General features: G+C 42.7%; 1 protein-coding gene across 1 annotated transcript in view; it reads right to left on the bottom strand.

Annotated features, from left to right (window-relative positions):
- Window positions 1-8,221: 8,221 nt before the first annotated feature.
- Window positions 8,222-22,499, bottom strand: part of COL4A4 (collagen type IV alpha 4 chain) — a 124,627-nt gene continuing 110,349 nt past the window's right edge. Inside the window, exons 42-46 of the mRNA XM_049768923.1 lie at window positions 21,175-21,300; window positions 16,942-17,058; window positions 14,123-14,311; window positions 10,821-11,107; window positions 8,222-8,485 (exon numbers count right to left, since the gene is read on the bottom strand). Coding sequence (XP_049624880.1) covers window positions 8,222-8,485; window positions 10,821-11,107; window positions 14,123-14,311; window positions 16,942-17,058; window positions 21,175-21,300 — 983 coding nt within the window. The remainder of the gene's footprint in view (window positions 8,486-10,820; window positions 11,108-14,122; window positions 14,312-16,941; window positions 17,059-21,174; window positions 21,301-22,499) is intronic.

Here is a 22,499-nt window from a genome sequence, read left to right as displayed (position 1 = left end):
CTTGCAAGCAGCCGATCCAGGACCTAAGGTGGTTGGTTCGAATCCCAGTGTCCCATATGGTCTCCCGTGCCTTCCAGGAGCTATTTCTGAGCAGACAGCCAGGAGTAACCCCTGAGCATCGCCGGATGTGGCCCAAAACAAAAAAAAACAAAAACAAAAAAAAAAATCAAAGCAAAACAAAAGTGACTTCCTCCTCAATCTTACACCATGACACTAGGATTAGTGCCATGAGACTCTTTTTGTTTAGTGCTAACACAACTTCCTGTTTTGGAGTATAATTGGAAATGGTCGTGGATGAGCCTATGCTTTATTAACTGCCGTGTGTGTCCATTATCTCCCTCCCTCATCCAGAGGTGGACTACTGGAAAGGGCTTCTTAATTGTACTGAGGTTTTTTTTTCTTCACTTACATTGGAAGTCCCACCATATGGGTATAGAGTTAGGTTATTGCTTTTCTGGAGCCCAATAATAGCAGCTCCTGGTGCTGACTTGTCAAACTGTGAAGACACCAGAATTGGGCTAGGGGTGGTCTAACTATAATCACCACGCCTTCTTTATTTATGGAATTTGAACCTCAGTAAACTTGTTTAGAGATGCGGGAGAATCCTTTTAGTTATAAATATAAACCAATTATCCTAGCACACCAGTAAAGATGCTCTGGAAAATTATTATAATTATTTTGTTCACTTTATAGCCCTGATCTTAACCAGTGCTTATTCTTTTCATGTCCATCCCATGTTCCCCCTTCCAATAAGGAATCTCCAAAGTCCTGTCAATTGTATGAAATTAGGCTAAGAAAGACATACATAAACAAGTGTCTAGGATTAATGATTTTGAATAGGACTCTGCAAGAGGAGTTGGGTTTTGAGGTTGGTTTCTTCACTTTGACTTGCTAATTGTTAACCATCCCATTCTGGGTTGACTGGCTCACCAAAGGAAGAGAGCACTTGCTTCTGAATCTAGCCTTGCCTGGAGAGAGGAAGGAGTGGTTTGGATTACTTCCACACAGTGTCCTCAATCACCTCTTAGGACTGGAGTGGCCTGCAGTTCCAAAGGCTTTGGTTTATTTTTTTATGTGGAAGAGAATTGGGCCATATCAGGGCCATATCAGTTCTGGATCGACTCCTGACTCTGTACTCAAAGGTCACTCCTTGAGGGCTTGGGGCTAGATATGGAATGCCAGAAATCGAACCTGGGTCAGCTGCATGCAAGGTAAGTGCCCTCCCTACCATAGTATCACTCCAGCCTTGGTTCTTGAGATGTGCTTTGTCCTTTGCTCTGAGTGTAGTTAGGGCCAGTGTGTATATCCCTCACAGGTTGTGCCTGGAGTATGAATCTCCTAAAGAGCTGAACCCCACCACTCACCTGGCCCCTTCACTTCTCTGGAGAGATTAGGTGAAGAATGGCATTCAGTTCTCTTGTGAACAGCATGGCCCTTTCCTGGAGACAGCCTTTTCTGTCTCCCTTGTCTTCAGTCTTTCCTTTCAACAGACTCTGCTTTGTCCCTCCCAGCTCCATACTTTACCCTCTCTCTTCACTCACTACTAAACAACTGTCAGTTCACCTTCCCCAGGTGGCTTTTGTTGTGACTCTGCTACTCTTTTCATTGCCTTTTATTGTCTCTCTGTAACCAAATAATAAAGTATGAAATCAGTCGTCTCAAAACTATAGGGTTTGGGCCTGTCTCTGGGCCTCATGCCCACTTAGCTGGAACAGAGGCCTGCACTTCTGTTAATTGGTCTCATTGTCCAAATCACCAAACTCCGCTTGTCCTCTCAGTCTGTGTTGTGAATTTTACATGGAACAGCCCTCTTCTCCCTCAGATCCCTTTGAAGCCTCCCTGTCAGGACTGACATGAGCACAAATTTGACCTCTGCGGTCTCAACTGACAGAATGAAACATGTCATACTCACTTGGTCAAGGATGCTGTTTCTTGGGAAGAGACAGGTCCTAGGATCAGTAGGACCCTGTGACATTGGAAGGCTCTGATACCAGCCAAATATTTATCCACGTCTACCATATCTCTTCTGTGCACTAAATCTCTGAGTACCTCACTTCCTGGCCTCCTGACCAAAGTTGTTTTTTTTCCAGAAAGTGCAAGTTTACTTCTTTCATTTTATTTCCCCTAAATACTTTGTTTTCTCAGAAAAAAAAAAAAAAAAAACCACAAATCTCCAAAAGAGTAACATCTTAGATTGGGCATTTTGATTCGAGGTCTGTCAAAAATCATTGCATCCTCTTAGCTTTGAGATGCTATCTTTATAAATAAGACCCCCTTCCCTTACTTTCTGAATTACTAGAAGCTATTTATTGAAACACTCAGTCCCAGGATTTCACTGAAGAAGAATGGACAGGTATCCTCCTCTGCTGCTCAGAGTGGCCTCCTGCCCAATGGAGCCAAAGTATCCAGGAACTGTTCTGGAAATTGGATAAGACAAGGTTTGCATGTGCACACACACAGAGATACTCATAGTGGTGGAATATCATTCAGTCCTCCCATTTATAACATGGATAAAGCTAGACAGCAGTGGTAAGTGAAATGAACCAGCAACATAATCTTACTTTATTGAGTCCAAAAACTCTAGCTTATAAAACTTGAAAGGTTCTGGGGAGAGGATGGAAGTGCATTACTCTAGTTGTCCCTTGTATGTTTTGAGAACCCAATAAATGGTATGTCCAAGCCACATCAGAGCTGAAGGGGTCCTAGTTTAGGTATTGTTTTGTTTTTAGAACAAGTATTGGAAATACTTGCAGTAGAACTTTCCCTTCAGTCTTGAACTTTTTGGTTCTTCTCAAACAAAAGTAAAGGATTTCAGGTTGAGCATGCCTATTTTAAATGTTCAAAAAAAATTTTTTTTAGTTTTATTTGAAGCACCATGATTGACAGTGCTGATTATGGCATGGTCTCATTCCCACACCATGCACCAGATGTCAGCTCTCCTTCACCATGTCCCAGTGTTGACCCCCACCCTTATCCTAACCCCCATCCTTCCTATAGTGAACTACTATATGACCAGTTGTCATTTTTCTGTTGCCTTTGATTATTTCTTGTTTCTCATTACTTTATATAGTACACATGAGGGAGATTATTCTATGTCCCTCTCTTAAGTCCATGCAGCTTGGTAGTCTTAAAATCCAGCAAGTGAGTTGTTCTCTCTGAACCTCAATCTCCTTGTCAAGAGAACTTAAAGAGAACTTTGTACAGGATTCATATACTCCATGCTACATAGTAGGTACTCAAGGAATATGAAATACTGCCCTATATCAAGTAAGAGGGTAGGCCAGGTACCAGGGAAATTGCCTCCTACTCACAGAGCATAATCCCTTGAAATGGGTATTGGGAAATGAATTAAGTGGCTTATTGGAAAGCATGATCCATGTTCAGCCTCTCCTTCCAGCTACTACAATGGAAAGCAGCAGGACTTGGGACCTCTTATCTCTTCAGTTCTATCTTTCACTTCTAATACATGCCATGAATTGGTGAAGCAGGTGCTGTTATGCTCCTTCAACTAAAGAGAAACTGGGACCACAGGGCATGAGTCTCTAGTCAAGCTATACCTCAGCCATGATTAGGGTACAACCTAATTCTAAGGCCTTAGAATCCCACCCTTCTAGAAAATGAGGTCATTTTCTCCCTTTCTGCCTGTTGGCTGTCCAAACTTCCAAGAACCTTTTCCTGTTTCCTCCATGAGATCAGGTCCAAGTGGAAAAGGAGAAGAGGATATTGGAAGTTAAGTCAACTCACTTTGATTTAAAGAGGGAAAAATGCAACAAATAAGTCATTTGAGAGACCACCTCAATATTTTATTTTGAATGAACAATATTGTAAATTATAATACAACAAAGATTGCAGTGTCAATAGTAGAATAGGCACCTTGGCAGATGTTACATGTTGCGAAGTCTTTAACTTTACAGCCAGGGGTTGGAGAAAGGCATGCAATTTATTCCACACATTTTACATTTTTCCCTATGAATCATTAAAAATTTAAGCACCATAAAATTCAAGCATTTCACAAGAATGTGGCAGCCTTGGTGGTTTTAAATGCATTATGCAGCATCGCTGGCAGATAATAACAGTGACAATTGCAGAGAACTGGTTTTTAATGTCAATTGTTTTGTTCCCTGCAGAATTTCCTGATAATGTCCCTGTAGAAAACTGCTTTTTTTTTTTTTTTACTCCATGGTACAATAGCTTTGAGAATTGAAATAAAATAGCATTCCCAAAGACATTATAAATTGGCCAACTATACATAATTCTTATCAGTTTTTATTTGCTCTAAAAAATCATATAATTCTACTATATAAAATAACTCCAAGAATGAGTCTTCATATTGAATGGCGTTTTATTTTATTTTTTGTTTCTGGACTAGCTGGCAATACTCAGGTCTTACCCCTGGTTCTGTGCTCAGACAGGCACCTTGAGATGCAGAGGAAGATGGTGGCCAGTCACAGGAAATGTTCTTTAGGGTCAGGGTTGGGGATCATGGAGAGAGGAAAACATTCCCATTTATAATCCAGAAGCTTAAAGACCAGATGAGAACTACAGTGAAATGTACTTATACATGGATGAATATGGAGGATATTATGCTGAGCGAAATGAGTCAGAGGGTTAGACATAGAATGACTGTGTTCATTTGTGGGCTATAGGAAAAACAACATAGTAGGGTAACAGTATCCAAAGACAATAGAGACAGGGACCAGGAGGACTGGATCATGGTGGAAGTTTGTCACAAATAGTTGGAGAGTACAACTATTAGGGCAAAGAACGGACCGCTATGACAATGTTAGTTAGAAATGGTCACTCAGGACAAGAACTGACTGCTGAAAGGAGACAAAGTGATAGTATAGACAAAGGTGATAGTGCTAGTAGCAATATTGCAAACCACAGTGTCTAAAAGAAAAAAGGAAGAGAAAGATAAAGAAATGAAAAATGTCTGCCTCAGAGTCAGATGGGGAGGGCAGGAGGTAAACAGAGGCATTGGTGGTGGGAAATATGCACTGGTGGAGGTAAGTGTTAAACATTGTATTCAACTGAAATTCAATCATAAATAACTGTGTATACCATGGGGTACAATTAAATTATTTTATTAAAAAAGAACCCACAGGAAACAACCACAAACAGAGCAAAACCTAGAGCACCTCAGTTTTATCTCTGGCACCAAATAGTCCCCAAGCATTGCTGGGTGGAGCCCTGAGCCACTACTATAATAACCCAGGTAATCTCTAAGCATAGATGGCCTGAGTAGAGCTGCACCCTAGTTTGGAGCCTGGCTTTGAACCACTGCCCAGATTGGCTGACTATCTCCAGGAGTCCCTCAGCAATCCCTGAACACTGCTAGAAAGCCATCCCTAAAAATAAACAAGTCCCTAGAGACAATCTAGATGCATTCTACCCCATGGGTAGGGTGGAGATCCTTAGGAAGGGAATTTCTCCAAGGCTAATTGATCATTTAAAGTGGGTCAGAGAACATTAAAACTGTTCATTCTTCACAGAGACAGGATGGTCCAAAGTACATGAGTCTATAATCAGGTTAACCAAGGTACATGTGTCTATAACACTGGCCTGGAACCACTTGGCCTTCTCGTCCCAGAAGTTGTTTTCATTCTCAGACTATTTTGTCCCTCAGATCCTTTAAGGAATTTTTTAACCTCAGAAGGCTGTGCTAGTGCTGCTTTTAGAGGAGTCTCTGGAGATAAGGGTACTACAGACATTCAGTCTCATTCCACTATCCCAGGCAAGCTACCCACTTTATTCAGCCTGTTTTCAAAAAGTAGATTTGGCAAACTTCTAAAGATAGTGTTCTCATCCCAGAGTTAATGTGTCCAAAGTAGAAGGAAAGAGCTGAAATGACAGTACAGCAGGTAGGATGTTTGCCTTGTGTGCAGCCAACCAAACTGTGACCTCCAGCACGCCAAGGATCCCCAGAGCAGAGCTAGGAGTGACCCCTGAGCATAGAGCCAGGAGTAAGCTTGAAACACAGCTGGGTATGGCCCAAGAAAACAAAAAACAAAACTTTTTTTCTTGGGTTTTTTTTTTTTGGGGGGGGGGGAGAGTGGTGGGCCACTCCTGGCTATGCACTCAGAAATTGCTTCTGGCTTGGGGGACCATATGGGATACCAGGGATCGAACCGAGGTCCGTCCTGGGTCAGCCACGTGCAAGGCAAATGCCCTACCGCTGTGCTATTACTCCAGCCCCCAAAACAAAACACTTTAAGTCAGAGGAGAAAGTAAATGTACTTCTTATTTCATGGCTCTCTTTATATCTTCCCAGGAAAACTCTGCTAACCAACATCAGGAATGACTGGGATACTTTTCCAAAGACTTACATTTGAAGTCTATGGGATAGAGTGTTTGGAAACAGAATACGTCATTATAAATAAAGGGGAAAGAGAAGAGTTGAATGAACTAGGAACTATGTGGGCACATCAAGAAAAGTTGTTACCATAAAATAGAATATTTTCCTTTCAGGAATTAGTTTTAATAAAATAATAAACATCAGTTGAGGGACAGTACAGCACAGGACTGCTTTGGAGCCTGAAACCAATGTTTTCTTATAAGAAGTTTGCTTAGTTTTTCAAGAAATGGCATTTTAAAGCAAGGAAAGCTACAGATCTACCTATTGTTCATCCAACCAATCTTTTAGATTTTAGACCACTGAATTTCTAGGAATAAAGAATATGCATCCTTAACTCTACAGTAGTATATGATTAGAAGTAGATTTGAAATACAAAGGATGCACCATTTACAATGAACCTATCGGGCCAGAGATAGTACAGCAGGTAGGACTTTTCTCTGGCATGCAGCTGATCCAGTTCTAAGCCTTGCGAATTGTGATTCCTGAGTACAGAACCAAGAGTAAGCCCTGAGCACCATTTAGTGTGACACCCTACCACTCCCCACCCCCACCCATAAAAATGAACCTATCTTCTAAACTTGCATAGAAAAATAGAAGTGCTGAATGTTCAACTATTGCCTTGTGTCATGGTGAAATAAATTATAAGAATGGTTTGAAATCAGAAAAAGATGCTCCTTTAAAACCCAATAATAACATAAACTCAAATTGTAGGCTACCTCTGTTGTATTTAAAGATAGTGCCTCGAAGCCCTAGTAGGATGACCCACGCTTAAATGAATCTTCTTCCTGAAGTTGAATTAAGTTGGTCCTTCATTTTCTCCCAAGTATATAATGACAGCACTGTCACTTGTCCACGGAAGTGTCATTATGCTGATGGAGGGAGAGTGTGCATAGGCTGGGAGGCTTTGTATGTTCCTTTGTACCCCCTGAGGGAGGCCCAGGTGGTGGCAGCCCCATTAGCATGCACACACAAGACTAGCTGGGGCCCCCCACTGGGAAAAAAATGGTCTGTTAGGAGGTTCCCGTCAATGATGAGTCCATTTTTGTGAATCACGACCTTAATATTCATTAACAGCTTTTAAGCTCTTAATCCCTTATTGAACATATATACATATATGTATATATGTATATGTATATATATATATATTGCCCATAATTGCTCCTTTTCAAAAGGCTTGCCAAAGTAGGCATTTCCATTCTCTGCAAACTGCAGAAGGGAAGAGGTGGTTTTTATGCTTCTCTGTGATGTGTTTATGCTAATGGCGCATCGCTGGGAGGCCATGGCCCTTCCTGGCAGCCTCCTCATTCTGCTTTGCAATGAGCTGTGAACACTGGCTGGGGTGGTTTGGGATTTGGGTGTGTTTATATCTTGTTTTGCTTTTTCATTGTTGTTTTTAAATCTTTCTGAGTCGTGGTTTTACCATTATTTAAAATGCATGGAAAAATAGATTACAGAGGAAATCATTTTGAAATGTTGAAAATCTCTACTTTCAGCACTCATTTGTGGTCCTATTTATTTTTTTGCCTGCAAAATCCACTCGGAAGCCTGCTAGATTCAAGAGTAATTGACTTCAATTGCCTGAAAGGCTGTTCACCAATGAGGGAAGTCTTCACTAATATGTTGTGTTGTCTGGCCTTCCTCATTGATTTTTGCCTGCCTGGAAATTTGCATCATTTTAAATAAAGCCAGCTTGAACCCCATCCTTAAGGAGTTGAAAATTCACTGGGGAAACAGAGACTGAAAAGAGAGGAAGTGGGAGAACTTCTGAGAGTCCAAAGGAGACAAGCAGTTTGATGTTTCTTATGCCAGCATGTACCTGGACACAGCACTTGGGCCATGGGGCTTCCGATGTGAGCCTGTTGCCCTCTAGTTCGATCTCATGCACACCTGACACCGGCTGACCTTCTGGCGCTGGGCCTGGCCTGTCTTCAAAATGTCCGGGGATGGTGCCAAAGAAAATTGTGTGTCTGCGCTCACTGTGCTGAGCCAGAAACTGTACTCATTGGCAAAGAAGTGGCACGTGCCCTGCCGGCCTTGGCACTCGATGAAGGGGGCTGTCCTGAAGTCTTCCAGGCAGCTGCCAGGGGACATGAGGGCCTGTCCACCACCTTCGGCTCCAGCTCCTGTGTGCTGTAGGGGAAGCAAGAGATAATGAGGGCGCTGGCTGTCAGCAGATGATGCAGGGATGAATCATGTACTTTGCATGCAGTTTATACCAGTTCCTTGGGGTCCGTTTCTCTGAGCTTTGTAGGGTTTGCTCAGCCAGAAGGTCCCTAAGCACCATTAAAGTGACCCTAGGAAATTATAGCACTTAAGGGCTGGAGCATCACTTTGTGATCCTCAGATTCATACTAGGCTACCACCAGGAGGATCTTCAAAGGCCTCCTGAGCACTGCTGGAGAGATACTCCTCAAAATGAAAGAATTACTCAAAAGAAAACAATGACTGCTGATAATTTCCAGATAGTTTTGTTCTGAGGGATACCTCTGTGGCACTCACAGAAAGGGGCTGGGCCTCCCCCTCTTTTTTAATTATTTTACTTAAACATTGTGGTTATAAGATTGTTCATAATACAGTTCAGTTATTTTTTCCACAATTGCAAAGTTGTTCATACAATGTACAATACCTTTCACCAGTGCACGTTTCTCACCACCAATGTCCTCAGTTTCCATAACTCCTCCCTCCTAGTTGCCTTTGGGACATTCTTTCTCTCTTTCTCTCTCTCTCTCCCTCCCTCTATATCTATTTATCTATCTGTCTATCTATCTACCTGTCTGTCTACATATCTTTCTCTCCTCTCTCTTCTCTCTCTTCCTTTAAGACACTATGGTTTACAGTATTGTTTATAAAATGCCTATCACTTTTTCTCCTTTCCAGTTCTTGTCCAGAGTGATTATTTCCAACTATTATTATCATAGCGGTCCCTTCTCTGCCCAACTGAATTCCCCTACCATTTGCGGCAATCTTTCTACCATACACTAGTTTTCCTGGCCTTATTTTTATAGTTTTTGGATATTATTACATACTATCTTAATATTTCAAAATTATTAATATCTTAATATGTGGGATTCTTAGTAATCCCACAAAATGAATGTGTTCATTATATTTCTATCCTATTCCCTCTGACTCATTTCCTTCAACATAATACTCTTCATATTCATCCACATAGAAGCAAATTTTATGACTTCATTTTTCCTAACAGCTGGGTAGTATTCCATTGGGTAGATATGCAACAGTTTCTTTAGCCAATCATCTGTTCTTGGGAACTGGGATTGTTTCCAGATTCTGGAGATTGTAAATAGTGCTACAATAAACATGGAAGTGCAGAGGGCTGTTCTGCATCCCTCTTTCTGCATATACAACAGGAGCCCAACACCTTCTGACAGAAAAGACCAGCTCCACCACTTAATCATATCAGACTTCTAAGCCACCAAGTTTATTTTCAATCTATAATTCCTGAACCATGTAATCACATTCAGTCATGAGACACTTCAGTTTCTTATTGTGTTGGCCTAGTAGTATGGCAGAAAATCTAATGGAAAATTACATAGTGACCTACCTATCTCAGTGAGCCTAAGCAGCAGCACAAAAGGCTCAACTAGCACCAAGCACAGCCCAGTAAATCTTTACACACTGACGTTAGTAACACCATGGAGAGATAGAACAATCATTTCAAACTGAGCTGTGTTCATCTAAGTTTTAATCATTCCATTTGCTTTTGTGTTGTAACACACAATAGGAAGTAAATTTTTGCCTGCATGGAGGCAGGCTAGAGTGGTAGGTGGGTAACTAGACACACTGGTAAAGGAAAGGTCCTGCTGGTGGTATGATGGGTGTTTGAACATTTAATGATTGAAACAACTGTATTATGAACAACTTGGTAAATCATGGTGTTATAATAAAAATTATTTTAAAAAGCATGGGGCCAGAGCAGTGGTGCAAGTAGTAGGGTGTTTGCCTTGCACGCGCTAACCTAGGATGGACCACTGTTCAATCTCCCTGGTGCCCATATGGTCCCCCAAGCCAGGAGTGATTTCTGAGCGCACAGCCAGGAGTAACCCCTGAGTGTCACCGGGCGTCACCAAAACAAAAGCAATGAAATAATTAGGGTGTAGATAAGGATCCTCCATCCCCAGATCCAGAAAGAGCTTTCTAAGGCTTGCACCTGACTTTTCTTTTTTTCCCCAAAAAATTATTCCAGGAAGAGCAAAGTCTAATTACTGAGGAGCGATTTGATAGCTCCCCTAAATGAAACCCAATGATGGACAGTCCTATATCCCCAATTCCATCCAAGCAATAGAAACTCCAAACTATCTGCAAGGAAACAGAAGAGTCCTGCTATGGTCTGGGGAGCCTTAGGGATCTCAGTTTCTCTCCCACCCTCTCCAGGCTGACTGGCCCGCATTATGAAACCACGGTGCATGCCAGACTGAAGGGGTAGTGCTGCCTGATTGTGGACACTCACCATCAGGAAGGAGTACCCAATCCAGAGGCTGGTCCAGTTGTCTGGGCATGGGGGGATGGTTTGGTCCTGGCTGTGCACTGCCACTGCGGGAGCCGGAGACTCACACACAGCACAGCGGCTGATGTAGGGGCGGATGGCCTCCTCAGAGAGTGGGGCAGAAGGCAGGGGCGCTGCACTGGCCAGCCAGTAGGATTTGTCATTCCTCCGGGCATAGTGGCACACTTGGTGGATGTTGCAGTAGGCAAAAGGCAACGTGCTGAACATTGGAAGGCAAGACCCTGCCAGTCCTGGGCAGGGAAGAAGAGACAGTCAAGATGTGCTCAAGATAACCCCTGTGCTTCAGTCCTGGGTAGAATGGCATCATTGCCCAATGCCCTGCCAAGGATGTTTCCACATAGATGAACCTGATAGTTCTGACATCCTACAATAGTCCTAGTTCCTCTTTGTTCATGCACACATGAACCCAACACAGGGCCACGTGTGTTGGACAGTGAAACACCTGTATCTTTGTGTACAAAGCTTCTGGCCTGTCCTGGGGAATGAGCAAACAGGCAGGTTTATGCAACTTCTTCATAACAAGTCCCTAGAGAGAGCAGTGATAGGAAGGGATGGTAACAGAAACGGGACCTCATGGAGGGTTTTGGAAGAAACTACAGCATGAAATGTACTTTCAAAATGCCCAAGGCTGGACAAGACAGGCAAGTGTCTGAAGGAAAGACAGAAGTACAGAGGGCCCAAGATTGGAACTTTACTTTAAAAAAAAAATGAATGGAAAGGCTTAGGACATAGCTGGAAGTGCTCAGGGCTTACTCCTGGCTCTGTACTCAAGAATCACTCTTGTTGATGTTCAGGGGGAAAATATGGGGTACCAGAGATGGAAATGGGGTTGGCCATCTGCAAGGCAATTGTCTCATTCTCTGTATTGTTTCTTGAGCTTCCAAAGAGTTTTCAAATAAGGGAGCTTGGTGCTCAAAGGACTCTAAAGCATGCTTAGGGAATAAGTAGAGCTCATGCAAGAATAAGTAAAAATGTGAGCTTTGTGGATTTGAGCCCAAGAGTTCTGAAGAGATCTGTGATATTGGCTATGGCTAGATCAGGGTAGCAGATAGACACTGGGCATATAGAAGCCCAGATGGCAGAAGAGACACAGAAGGCAGATATGAGTGGGACAGAAGGAAGCTAGAGACAAGAGCAAGGTGAAGGCTGGCCCATAAGGGATAACCCAGAGGAATATTTGGGTATCTGAGTCTTAGCCCTGAGTTTGCTCCCTATCAGCTATTCCTGTTAACTCTTTTCCCTCTGCCCACCATTGTCTCTAAAAAAGGAGGTCCAGCATCCAGTGCTTATTTGACCTTATGGAGAGGATAACACACAGGCTCAACTTGCATCAACCACAGCCCAGTGAACCTTTAGACACTGATTTTAGTAACACCAATAAAAGATAGACTAGTGATTACAAATTGACCCTTAGTCATCTATGTTTTGATAATTCAATTTGTCTTTCTGTTACAACAACAATATGGAGTGAACTTTCTTGTACTTGAAGGAGGGCAGACTATGATAGTGGGTGGGAGATTGGAGACACTGGTGATGGCATTGGTGCTGGAATATTTGATGCCTGAGACAACTATAGTATAAAGAACTTGGTCAATCACAGTGAAAGAAAGGAAAAGAAGATAAAGAAAATAGAGAAATAAAGAAAAGAAAAGAGAAATAAAGAAGAAAAAGAAAAGAAAGAAGAATGAAAGACAAAGAAAAAAGGAAAAGAATAAATAAAGAAAAAAGAAAGAAAAAGAAAGAATGAAAGAAAGAAAGAAAGAAAAGAAAAGAAAAAGAAAAGAAGAAAGAAAAGAAAGAAGAAAAAAGACAAAGAAAGGAGAAGAAGAAAGAAAGAAAAAGAAAGAAAAGATAAGAAGAAAGAAAGAAAGAAAGAAAGAAAGAAAGAAAGAAAGAAAGAGAAAGAAAGAAGAAAGAAAGAAGAAGAAAGAAAGAAAGAAAAGAAAGAAGAGAGATAGAAGAGAAAGAAAGAAGAGAGATAGAAGAGAAAGAAAGGAGAGAGGGAGGGGCAAGGAAAGGGATGGAGGGAGGGAGGGAAAGGAAGGAGGGAAGGATACTAGTCAACTCACACACAGCTGAATGATTTAAAAACAAACCAGAGTTGGGCAGAGACTTGGTAGCCTCCTGGCAGGCATCTCACAAGCAGGGTTATGAACATCTGTTATATATGAAAGCATTTCCATAAGATTATTATCTCTGCCTGTTGTCCCACCTTCTCCTTCCAGGTGGGGGCGCTGTGGAGAGCCTAATAAATTGAGAGCGAGGTGCTGGGGTTTTTTGGGATAGTTTACTAGCTGGCTTCAGGTGTTTCTTGAGGACTAGTAGTAGGCTGACAAAGGACTCTGCACCCGACCTTCTTACCCCTTTACCCTCCAGTCTGTGTGGATTATTTGCTGCGGATAATTATTACCAAGATCTCTCCCCCCCCCCCAAGGGGATAGGGAAATTGGAATCAATTTCTTATTCTGGGAGCTCTTTGAGGATCCATTGATAACCAATCAAGGTGTAAACGGAACCCAACAAACATCTACCCTCTGACATTCTAGCTCAGTACTGGAAGGGCAAGGCATATCATTCGAATATCATTAGGATATAATTCCTAAAACCTTGTCCTAGGGAGGCCAGATATCATAACTACTCCAGTCAGAAGGACAGTCTTAGAGGATTATAGATTTGATAACATTTGACTGAAGTTGACAAGATGATTCATTAAAAAAATAAAAATAAAACAGAGTCAAGGGCCAGGAGATAGTATAGTGGTTATGGCTTATGGCTAGCATGGTGGGACGGGGGTGTGATTTCCAGAACCACATGGTCCCCTGAGCAACATTGGGCAGAGCCCAGGAGGCCTGGATATCCCCAGCTCTACAGGGTCTGAACAGTGATGCATTCTCAGCCTCCTGGCTAGGATGATTGCCTTACACACAGGCCTGACCTGGATTTGATACCTAATACCACGCAGGGTCTTCCATTAAGAGTGATCCATGAGCACAGCACAGAGCCTGATGTAAGCCCTGAGCACAATCTGCCCCCCGCCCAAAACTCAAAAAACTAATGGTGGAGGGTCTGAATTAGAATGTTGAATACATAGGATGCTATCATTAACAGCACTGTGAGTCATGGGGACTGAGAGTAAATAAATTAAAACCAAAAAAGAAACAAGATGTCAATGTTTCCATAAAATTCACCCAAAACTTTCCTACTCAGCCCCTGGCTGGGGGTTTGGTTAGCTGATCTGCACTTACCAAGATCCTGGTTGTGAGCCTTCTCTTGCCCTTCCAGGAATAGCAGGCTGTAACCAGTCCAGAGCTGGGGCATGCCTGCTGGGCACATGGGTTCTTGGTCAGTCTGACTGTGCAGGACCAGAAGGAAGCCGCTGATGAATCCAGAACTGAGCCCTGGGGGTCCAACATCCCCAGTGGGCCCAGGAGGTCCTAGGTGAATAAAGAGGGGGAGAATGAAGGCAATTTAGGGAGCTCTGCTGAACCAGCAAGTCCAAGAAGACCTGCCCTTGTGCTACGGCACGCACTCAGGGAACAAAGGCATATGTCAAGGTGTGTTCCCAGAAATGTGTCACAGTGATGGCAAAACTGTATGTATTAAAGTCATTGAGAAAGGGTCCAAATCCCTTCTAGAACTACATGCTGCTTCACACACACACACACACACACACACACACACACACACACACACACACACACACAATAGAAACAACGGTGAGAGGAGGGAGAGAGAGAGAGAGAAAGAACCAGCTAGAGAACCATTGACTGCACACTGCAGACCTCCTGTCTTCCAAGGTGTACTGAATGGAGGGGTCCCTCCCTGGCATTCTGATGGACACACAGGCAGTGGACAGTTGTCCTCAGTGCCAGCAGGATTTGTGTCCTGTAGCATCTCTAACCGGAGGGCCAAAGGTCACTTCTAATTTAGTAACATGAGATGAAAGTTTGGCTTGAGGATAGGGTAGCTCCATGAGCTAAGCATAGGTTTTGCATGTAGAAGTTCTAGTTTCAAGTCCTGATACCACCTGGTTTCTCAAGCACCACAAAAGTAATCCTGAGCAATGACTAAATATTATTCAGGGTGTGGACTATGAAAGAGGAAGGAAGGAAGGAAAGGAAAGGGAAGGGAAGGGAAGGGAAGGGAAGGGAAGGGAAGGGAAGGGAAGGGAAGGGAAGGGAAGGGAAGGGAAGGGAAGGGAAGGGAAGGGAAGGGAAGGAAGGGAAGGGAAGGGAAGGGAAGGGAAGGGAAGGGAAGGGAAGGGAAGGGAAGGGAAGGGAAGGGAAGGGAAGGGAAGGGAAGGGAGAAGAAAAAGAGGTTCATGGATTTAGTGATTGCACAGCTGGTAGGCTGTTTGCCTTGCACTTAGCAGGCTGGGTTCAATCCCCAACAGGAGTAATTTCTGAGCTCAGAGGCAGGAATAATCCCTGAGCACTGCAAGGGGTGGCCATGACAAGACATAACAAAAGAAAACAAAAGAGGTAGTTTGAGTTTGAAACTGAAGGATTTTTGCTGGTACTTTCATCGAAGGCTGCCAGGCTCCACCCATGTGCTCCTGACCCAGGGTCCACTGGTAGAAACTTGAGGACTGACTCACTAGCCCTAGAGGAGCACTAGCGATGGAACATTGACCCACATTTCTTCATGACAACAAGGGGCAGATGCTGAGTTCCAGCTTTCTTTCTTTTTTTGTTTTGTTTGTTTGTTTTGTTTTGGGGGCCACACCCGGTGACACTCAGGGATTACTCCTGGCAATGAGCTCAGAAATCGCTCCTGGCATAGGGAACCATGTGGGACACCGGGGGATTGAACCACGGTCCTAAATTAGCACATGCAAGGCAAACGCCCTACCGCTTGTGCCACTGTTGCATCCCTCCAGCTTCCTTTTTTATATTTATAGGGCTCCCACCAGGAGTAACCAGAGATTTGGGGTCAGTTCCAGCTATGAGGCTCAGGTACCACCAGGGCTTCACACCCTAGCTGTGCTGTGGGCGGAAATACAATGTGGAGGATGGAACTCAACCTGGCATGAGAAGTGCCTGACCACTTGAACACTACCCTGAACTGTAGATTCAGATTTGGTTTCAGCTCTTTGGGTCTCAGCTCTTATCGAGCTTTTTTCTCACTAGATGCTGACCAAAATAACAACCTCCCACAATGAGACTATGTCATGGTGTCTTTGGGTCCCCAGAACCTATCACAAGAAATTTAATCTCAAGTTCTACTCTGAAGAGCCTTAACTTGCCCATCTCATTTCCCCAAGGTTTTCCTTTCATAGGATAGAAGATGGGGCAAGGGATGCATTCTGGAGACTTAGGAAAGCAGGTAGGAACTTTGCCTTGCACATGGCACAACTGGTTTCCATTCCCACACCCCATAGAGTCCCCCAGCCTCACCAGGAGTGATCCCTTAGTACAGAACTAGGAGTAAGCCATGAACATAGCTGTATGTGTTCCCCCCCAAAACAAAAAAATAAAGAAAAAGAAGATCCTCAGTTGAATGGATTGAGTGCATGCATTGCAGGTAAAGGGGTTCAGGTTTGATCCTTGGCACTGTAGACCATTCCCCATAACCTTTCCAGGAGTTACTTCCAAACATAGAGACCCAAAACTGCTCTCTGGCTATGGAAACACACACACACACACACACACACACACACACACACCTTTATTCTGTCTGACTTTATTGAATGCCATGGGATAATATGAAAGGTTTCAGACCAAGCTATTCTCTTGCTTGTAGGGGCTAAGACCTCTCCCTGCCCTTTGCCCAAGTCTTGCCTAGAACATCAGCAGCTGCTTCTGGAGTTCTCTGGAGGATCAAATGGTTCAGAAGAAATAGGACTGACTGGATTGGACCCATGTTCACAGGTTGAGAGTGTTGGAACATGACACAAAGTCATGCTTGGCTTCTGTCCCTTCTGTCTCTCTAAGATCCTCTGACTTGACATTGAAGGATATAAAATCTTGACCTGGAATCTGCCTGGATATTAGAAGCACTTATGGATTTTGCACACAGTTCAGCTCATCACAGCAAACTGGAGAATCTGACATGCCCAACTTACCTGCTGATCCAGGACAGCCTGCCTCACCAGGGTCCCCTCTGTGTCCTGGAGGCCCAGGAGACCCAGGGATGCCATCCTTGCCCCTTCTGCCATCCAGGCCTGGCTCCCCTTTGCAACCTGCTGAGAAGGTAAGGATGGCTTTAGTGAAACAATCTGAACCTACCAAGTAACAGCATTCAGACCCCAAATATCAGCTAGCCCTGGGCTTCCCCTTTTAAAAGGGCTTCCCCTTTTAGGAGCATAACCACATACTCCAAATACCTCCTGCTCCCTAACTACCTGCCCTTTAGTGACCAGGGATGGATATTTAGGAGGAATGCCCCTAGCTCAGTGCTTCTCAAATAGTGGGGCATGCCTCACAAATGGTGAGGCTCCATAAAGGGGGCACGTTTGACCTCGGCAAACACTGACATAACAAGCTAAGCCCTGTGTTCATGTCTTTGTCTGTCTCTGGAGCTGAGAGTTGCTGTGTCCTGCTTCAAACCCCGCTTCGAAAAGCTATGCATTGCAAAACGTGCTCATTGTAGCCCTTAATCCAGACATCACCCCTGATTAAAAAATCAGCTCAAATTATTTTATATATTTTTGTTTTGCAGGTTAAAGTTTTTTAATAAAAATACTATTTACAGTTGTGCAGGGGGGGGCATGAAAAATGTTTTCTTCTTCCTAGGGGGGCATGACAGAAAATAATTGAGAACCACTGCCCTAGCTTAAGTTGGTCATGTCATGAGCAGGGATAGAACTGGAACCCAGGCCTGGAATGTGCTGAGTAAGAACATCTCAATGTTGGGGATTTGGGGCTACACAGACTTAGATGGTTTCTAGAATTCAATACTGTCTTTATTAAGAATGTTTCAGAAGTCAGGTTGTTATCAAATATTACAATCAGGCTAAAGATATAGTACAATGAAGGGCATTTGACTCGCACCCAGCCAAACTGGCATTCCTTATGGTCCACCAAGCACTGTCAGGTGAAATTCCTGAGTGTAATCTCTGCCAGGAGTAATCTTTGAACACTGCTGGATGTGACACAAAAATCAAAAATAAATAAAATTGTTATGATCTATTAGGAACTCAAGTTATTTTGGAGCAAATTTTACACGTTGATTGAAAATAAAATGATGGTCTGTGTATCACAAGGCATATGTTGTCTCAGGCAACATGTACATGCAGGTTGTTTTTTTTTTTTTTTTTTTGCAATGCAGCAAGGCTCTTTGGATGCTGATCAGCGTCATTTTTAGAAAAAGTGACGCCAAGCCAAGCTGAGGCACTCTCACTAGCAGACAGTGCCATTAGTCACCAGCACTTGCTTTGAGACAGCATCACTCTGAGGCTGGAAATCCCTATAAGCTCAGTGTGGGCCAAGTTTAGTACTAGGCACAGCCTAGTTGGGTTACACAGAGGCATGGCTTGGGTACGGAGCTGTGCTCGATAAATGTGCTCTACTCGCCCCCATTCTCTTCCTCTCTCTCTCCTTTCTCTCCCTCTCTTTCTTTCTCTCTCTCTTTATCCCAATACCCATGCACCTCTCTTCCTCTTTCTTGTATTGTCTATCCCTTTCTCTGTTTTGCTCCTTTCTACTATTATCGATTGATCAGTCTATCCTGTTTTCTTCTTCCTCCCTTTCTCTCTGTCTCTTCCATCTCTCTACCCCTCTCTCTTTTATGTGTATCTTTGTATCTAATCTTTTCTACCTCAGTATAGAGAATCTTCTCTACCTCCGCTTGTTCCTCATCCTTTTCCTCCTGTCAAGGCATTTATTTACCCTCTCATCTATTGATTAATCTCTATCCCTCTGGCATGTATCTGTCCTTTCTTCCTCTTTTGGCCTCTGTCCTCTTCCTTCCTCTCCTGTCTATCTTTTGTCCCTTTATCTTTTCCAACCTGTCTATCAACCATTGATCTTTTCTTTCATCCCTCTTTTCTTCCCTAGTTTCTCCACCAGTTTTCTTTCCCCTTTCTCTGCCATAGATTCGCTTGAAATTACCCATGTATCAAAGAGTCTTTGTTCAAGTGACTCCCACATATTTGCTCTCCTGGACAGCTTCTTTTTTTTTTTTTTTTTTGATTTCTGGGCCACAACCGGTGGTGCTCAGGGGTTACTCATGGCTATCTGCTCAGAAATAGCTCCTAGCAGGCACGGGGAGCCATGGGATGCCGGGATTCAAACCAACCACCTTAGGTCCTGGGTCGGCTGCTTGCAAGGCAAACACCGCTGTGCTATCTCTCCGGCCCCTCCTGGACAGCTCTTTAAGAAAAGAAGGAGTCCACTGGGTGAAGAATCGGAGTTTCTAAACACAATTGATGGGGTAGAAAGATTACTTAATGTCCCTCTTCCACACAACTCCCAACAGTCTTCTTAGATGTAGACCTCACTGTTGTCACAGGAGCAAGGCCCCTCCTCATTCTCAGACCCCCAGTTAGGAGCCCTACCTCCACATCCTCAGAGACTGAGGTCTCTGCAGCATTCCCAACTTCCATGGTGTTGTCAGAACCTGGTTCCAACCCATGGAACATTACTAAAATCTTTTGAAAAATTAGCTTGCACCTGGCCTATGCTTTGAGTGTAGGTCTGTCAACATATGAGAAAGGAAGCCTGTATAACCCCTTCCCACTCACACCTGGCTTCCAGAGAGCCCACAGAAACTTTTGCTGAATGGCCCAGCTGCAGGCCAGTTGGTACCTTTGCCTCAGACACTCAGAGGGACAGGGCCGAATTGGTTGGAGGAACATGGGTCCCAATGGGAACTCTGAGCAGAGATACTAAATCCTACTGGGCCCTGCATATGCTCCTTGGAGAGAGGCAGCCAATGGCTGATGAGGCTTGAGGAGGGAGGATTCTATAAGTGCTGTAAACCTCTGCCCTGCATTGTATACATATGAAAGTTCTGCATCTTTCTTGTAAAATTGCTCCCACGCTGGATTTTCTAAGAAAGTCTTTGCTTCGTCTTTGGAAGAACAAGAGGAAACTAGCATTCCCTTCCCTAGAGTAGGAAAGTTTGTGCTTATACCAGCTGTGTGCCCAGAACTTTATATGAAATGACATATTGTCTAGGTGACATGCATCACAAGGAATATATTGACTTTAACAATTCTCTTCATATTTCTAAGGTTGGCCTTTTCTGCAGGGGTCATTAGAATTCACACACCCTAACAAGATGTGGTGGCACCCCAGAGGCAGAGACCAGTTCACGATAGAAACTGTCACTAAATTCTACCCAAGAAGCTTTGAGTTTGGAGCCATCTAGAAAATTAAGTAGTAGAACTGAGAGACAGGTGTAAATGACAGTGTGAGAACTAGTGATACAGGGGAGAATGGACATCTACTTCATGTGGCATGATTCATTCTAATGGGTGTTCAAGAACCACTTAGATTCCCATAGTAGGGGCCATCTCTATGTCCCTTAGCTACTTGGGTTTGGAAAAACATGACAACATAGTGATGACAAGTTCAGCTGTACTTCCAATTTCTTTACTCAACAACAACAATAATAGAAAGCCACTGCTGAACAGTGGAGGAAAAGGACAACAAATGGTCTATGGCCTTTAAGGATCATTTACATACAGGAAGTGTAGGATCAGGGACACTGCCCATTGAGCTGAGTTCACTATAAATGTAAAATATAAATGAGGTAGAGGGAATATGTAAAGACAACGACATTATTTGAACGATGATTTTTAAGAGAATGGTTTGGTTTAAATTCTCACATAAGTCCTTTGCTCTCCTGCCAATGATAGAACACGACTCAGATCAGTTAAAGTAGGCAATGGTGCCATTGATGCCATTTTGTCATATGAACTTCCTATCCCCTCTTCCTCCTTCACACAATAAATACATTTCCTTTTCCCTTCTTGTAAGCTGTTTCTGCTCCATTGAGTCAATTCAACTGTTGTGCACTTAAAGTCAAGTCAACAGCTATTAACCACTATGAGTAGAACATCTACTTCATTGTCCTAAGTGGTCTCAAAACCTCACATCCCAAAGCTGCCCAAATAGGAAGAATTTCAATAGTGTTTAATACAGATACAGAAGAAATGTGTGGATTCAGTTAGGACACAAAACCTTGAGCAGAAGCATAGAAAACACTGTGTAAGAGGAAGATTTATATTGCTGGACCCTTATCCAGATGAAAGAACTTTTAGCCTCCATATAAACACTACATAGTGCAAAGAGTAGATTTTTAGTTCAGCAATACATAGAGCAAATAGGAACATCAAATAAGGAACTTGTACCTGGTCCTGGAGGTCCTCTTGTACCAGAGGGGCCCATGGTTCCTTCTGGACCTCTTGGGCCTGGTACCCCAGGAAGACCTGGAATTCGGGGGCAGGAATCCAAGTCTGCAGGTGGTCCAGGTTTACCTTAAATTGAAATAAAAACTTACACAATGATTTATTGCTCCGATGAATGAATAAGATCATCTTCATTCTCTAGGATTCTGAACAATCCAAAAATCTATCAAGACTATTCAAGATTGGGAGTTAGAGCATTGTAAGACTGAAACTCAACTATCAACAACTTTTTAACTCTGTACCTCATGGTGATTTAATAATAATAATAATAATAATAATAATAATAATAATAATAATAATAATAGAATAATAATGTTCAAAAGTCCAGTGTTATGAAGGCAGAATTTTATTCATTCTAGGGTGTATAAAAAATTCTAGGATAGGTTGAATAAGTAAATAAATGAGTGTGTGAATATTATTTAAAGGAAGGCAAAAATAAGATGGATAAGGCCAGTTGAAACAATAATTATATTTAGTAATTTCAACAGAAGTTGCCATATTTGGGCCATTGGTGGCATTATGAGGAAAGATACTGGTTTTCCCTATGAACAGCTTAATGTTTCTCTGATTTGTTCCTTTGCATTGCAGAGGTAGATTTTCTTTGCACAGTATTTGTTACTCAAACAGAAAATTTCAAAATTATTAAAAATTCTAAAGTTGTGACTTTCAAAATGAGTGCATTCAAAATTATCTGTGAAGCTCATGAAAATATTCTATGCCCAGGTCCCCCAAATGCTGGTTTAATACAGTCTTAGAAGTGTCCTCAATCCAGTCACACAATAAATTTAGCTAGGAGGTTTTTTGGAAATAATTGTATCAGGACCACACCTAAATGTAAGAAATAGGAATTCCAGGAATTTAGGAATATGACTTCAATTTTTATATTCTCTAACTTCACTTTTTATATTCTCTGACTTCACTTTGATGATCTGACACCTTTTAAATAATTCTTTTTATAATCTGACTTTACTTTTTTATTCTCCAAGTGGTTTCAAGGTCATCCACGGTTAGGAAGCACCATCTAATAAAGCTCTAATTCTAACCTTAGTACATAAGAACCATCTGGCTTACTGATCCCTGAATTTCCAAGACTTATGTGTTCCCAGATGAAGTTCACAGGCTGACCTGGGATCTCACTTTGAGAACTACATACTCTAAGATAAACAATTTTCTTGGTTGCATTTGTTTATTTAAAACTTTTTTAAATTTCTAGTGCTCCATTCGGTCACCCGGCAAAGATCCCACCAGGGAAAATAAATTATGACAAT

The sequence above is a fragment of the Suncus etruscus genome, chromosome 2 (assembly GCF_024139225.1).
Source record: "Suncus etruscus isolate mSunEtr1 chromosome 2, mSunEtr1.pri.cur, whole genome shotgun sequence".
NCBI lineage: Eukaryota > Metazoa > Chordata > Mammalia > Eulipotyphla > Soricidae > Suncus > Suncus etruscus.
Note: the sequence above shows the minus strand (reverse complement) of the source record. Positions and strands in the feature narration are given on the sequence as shown.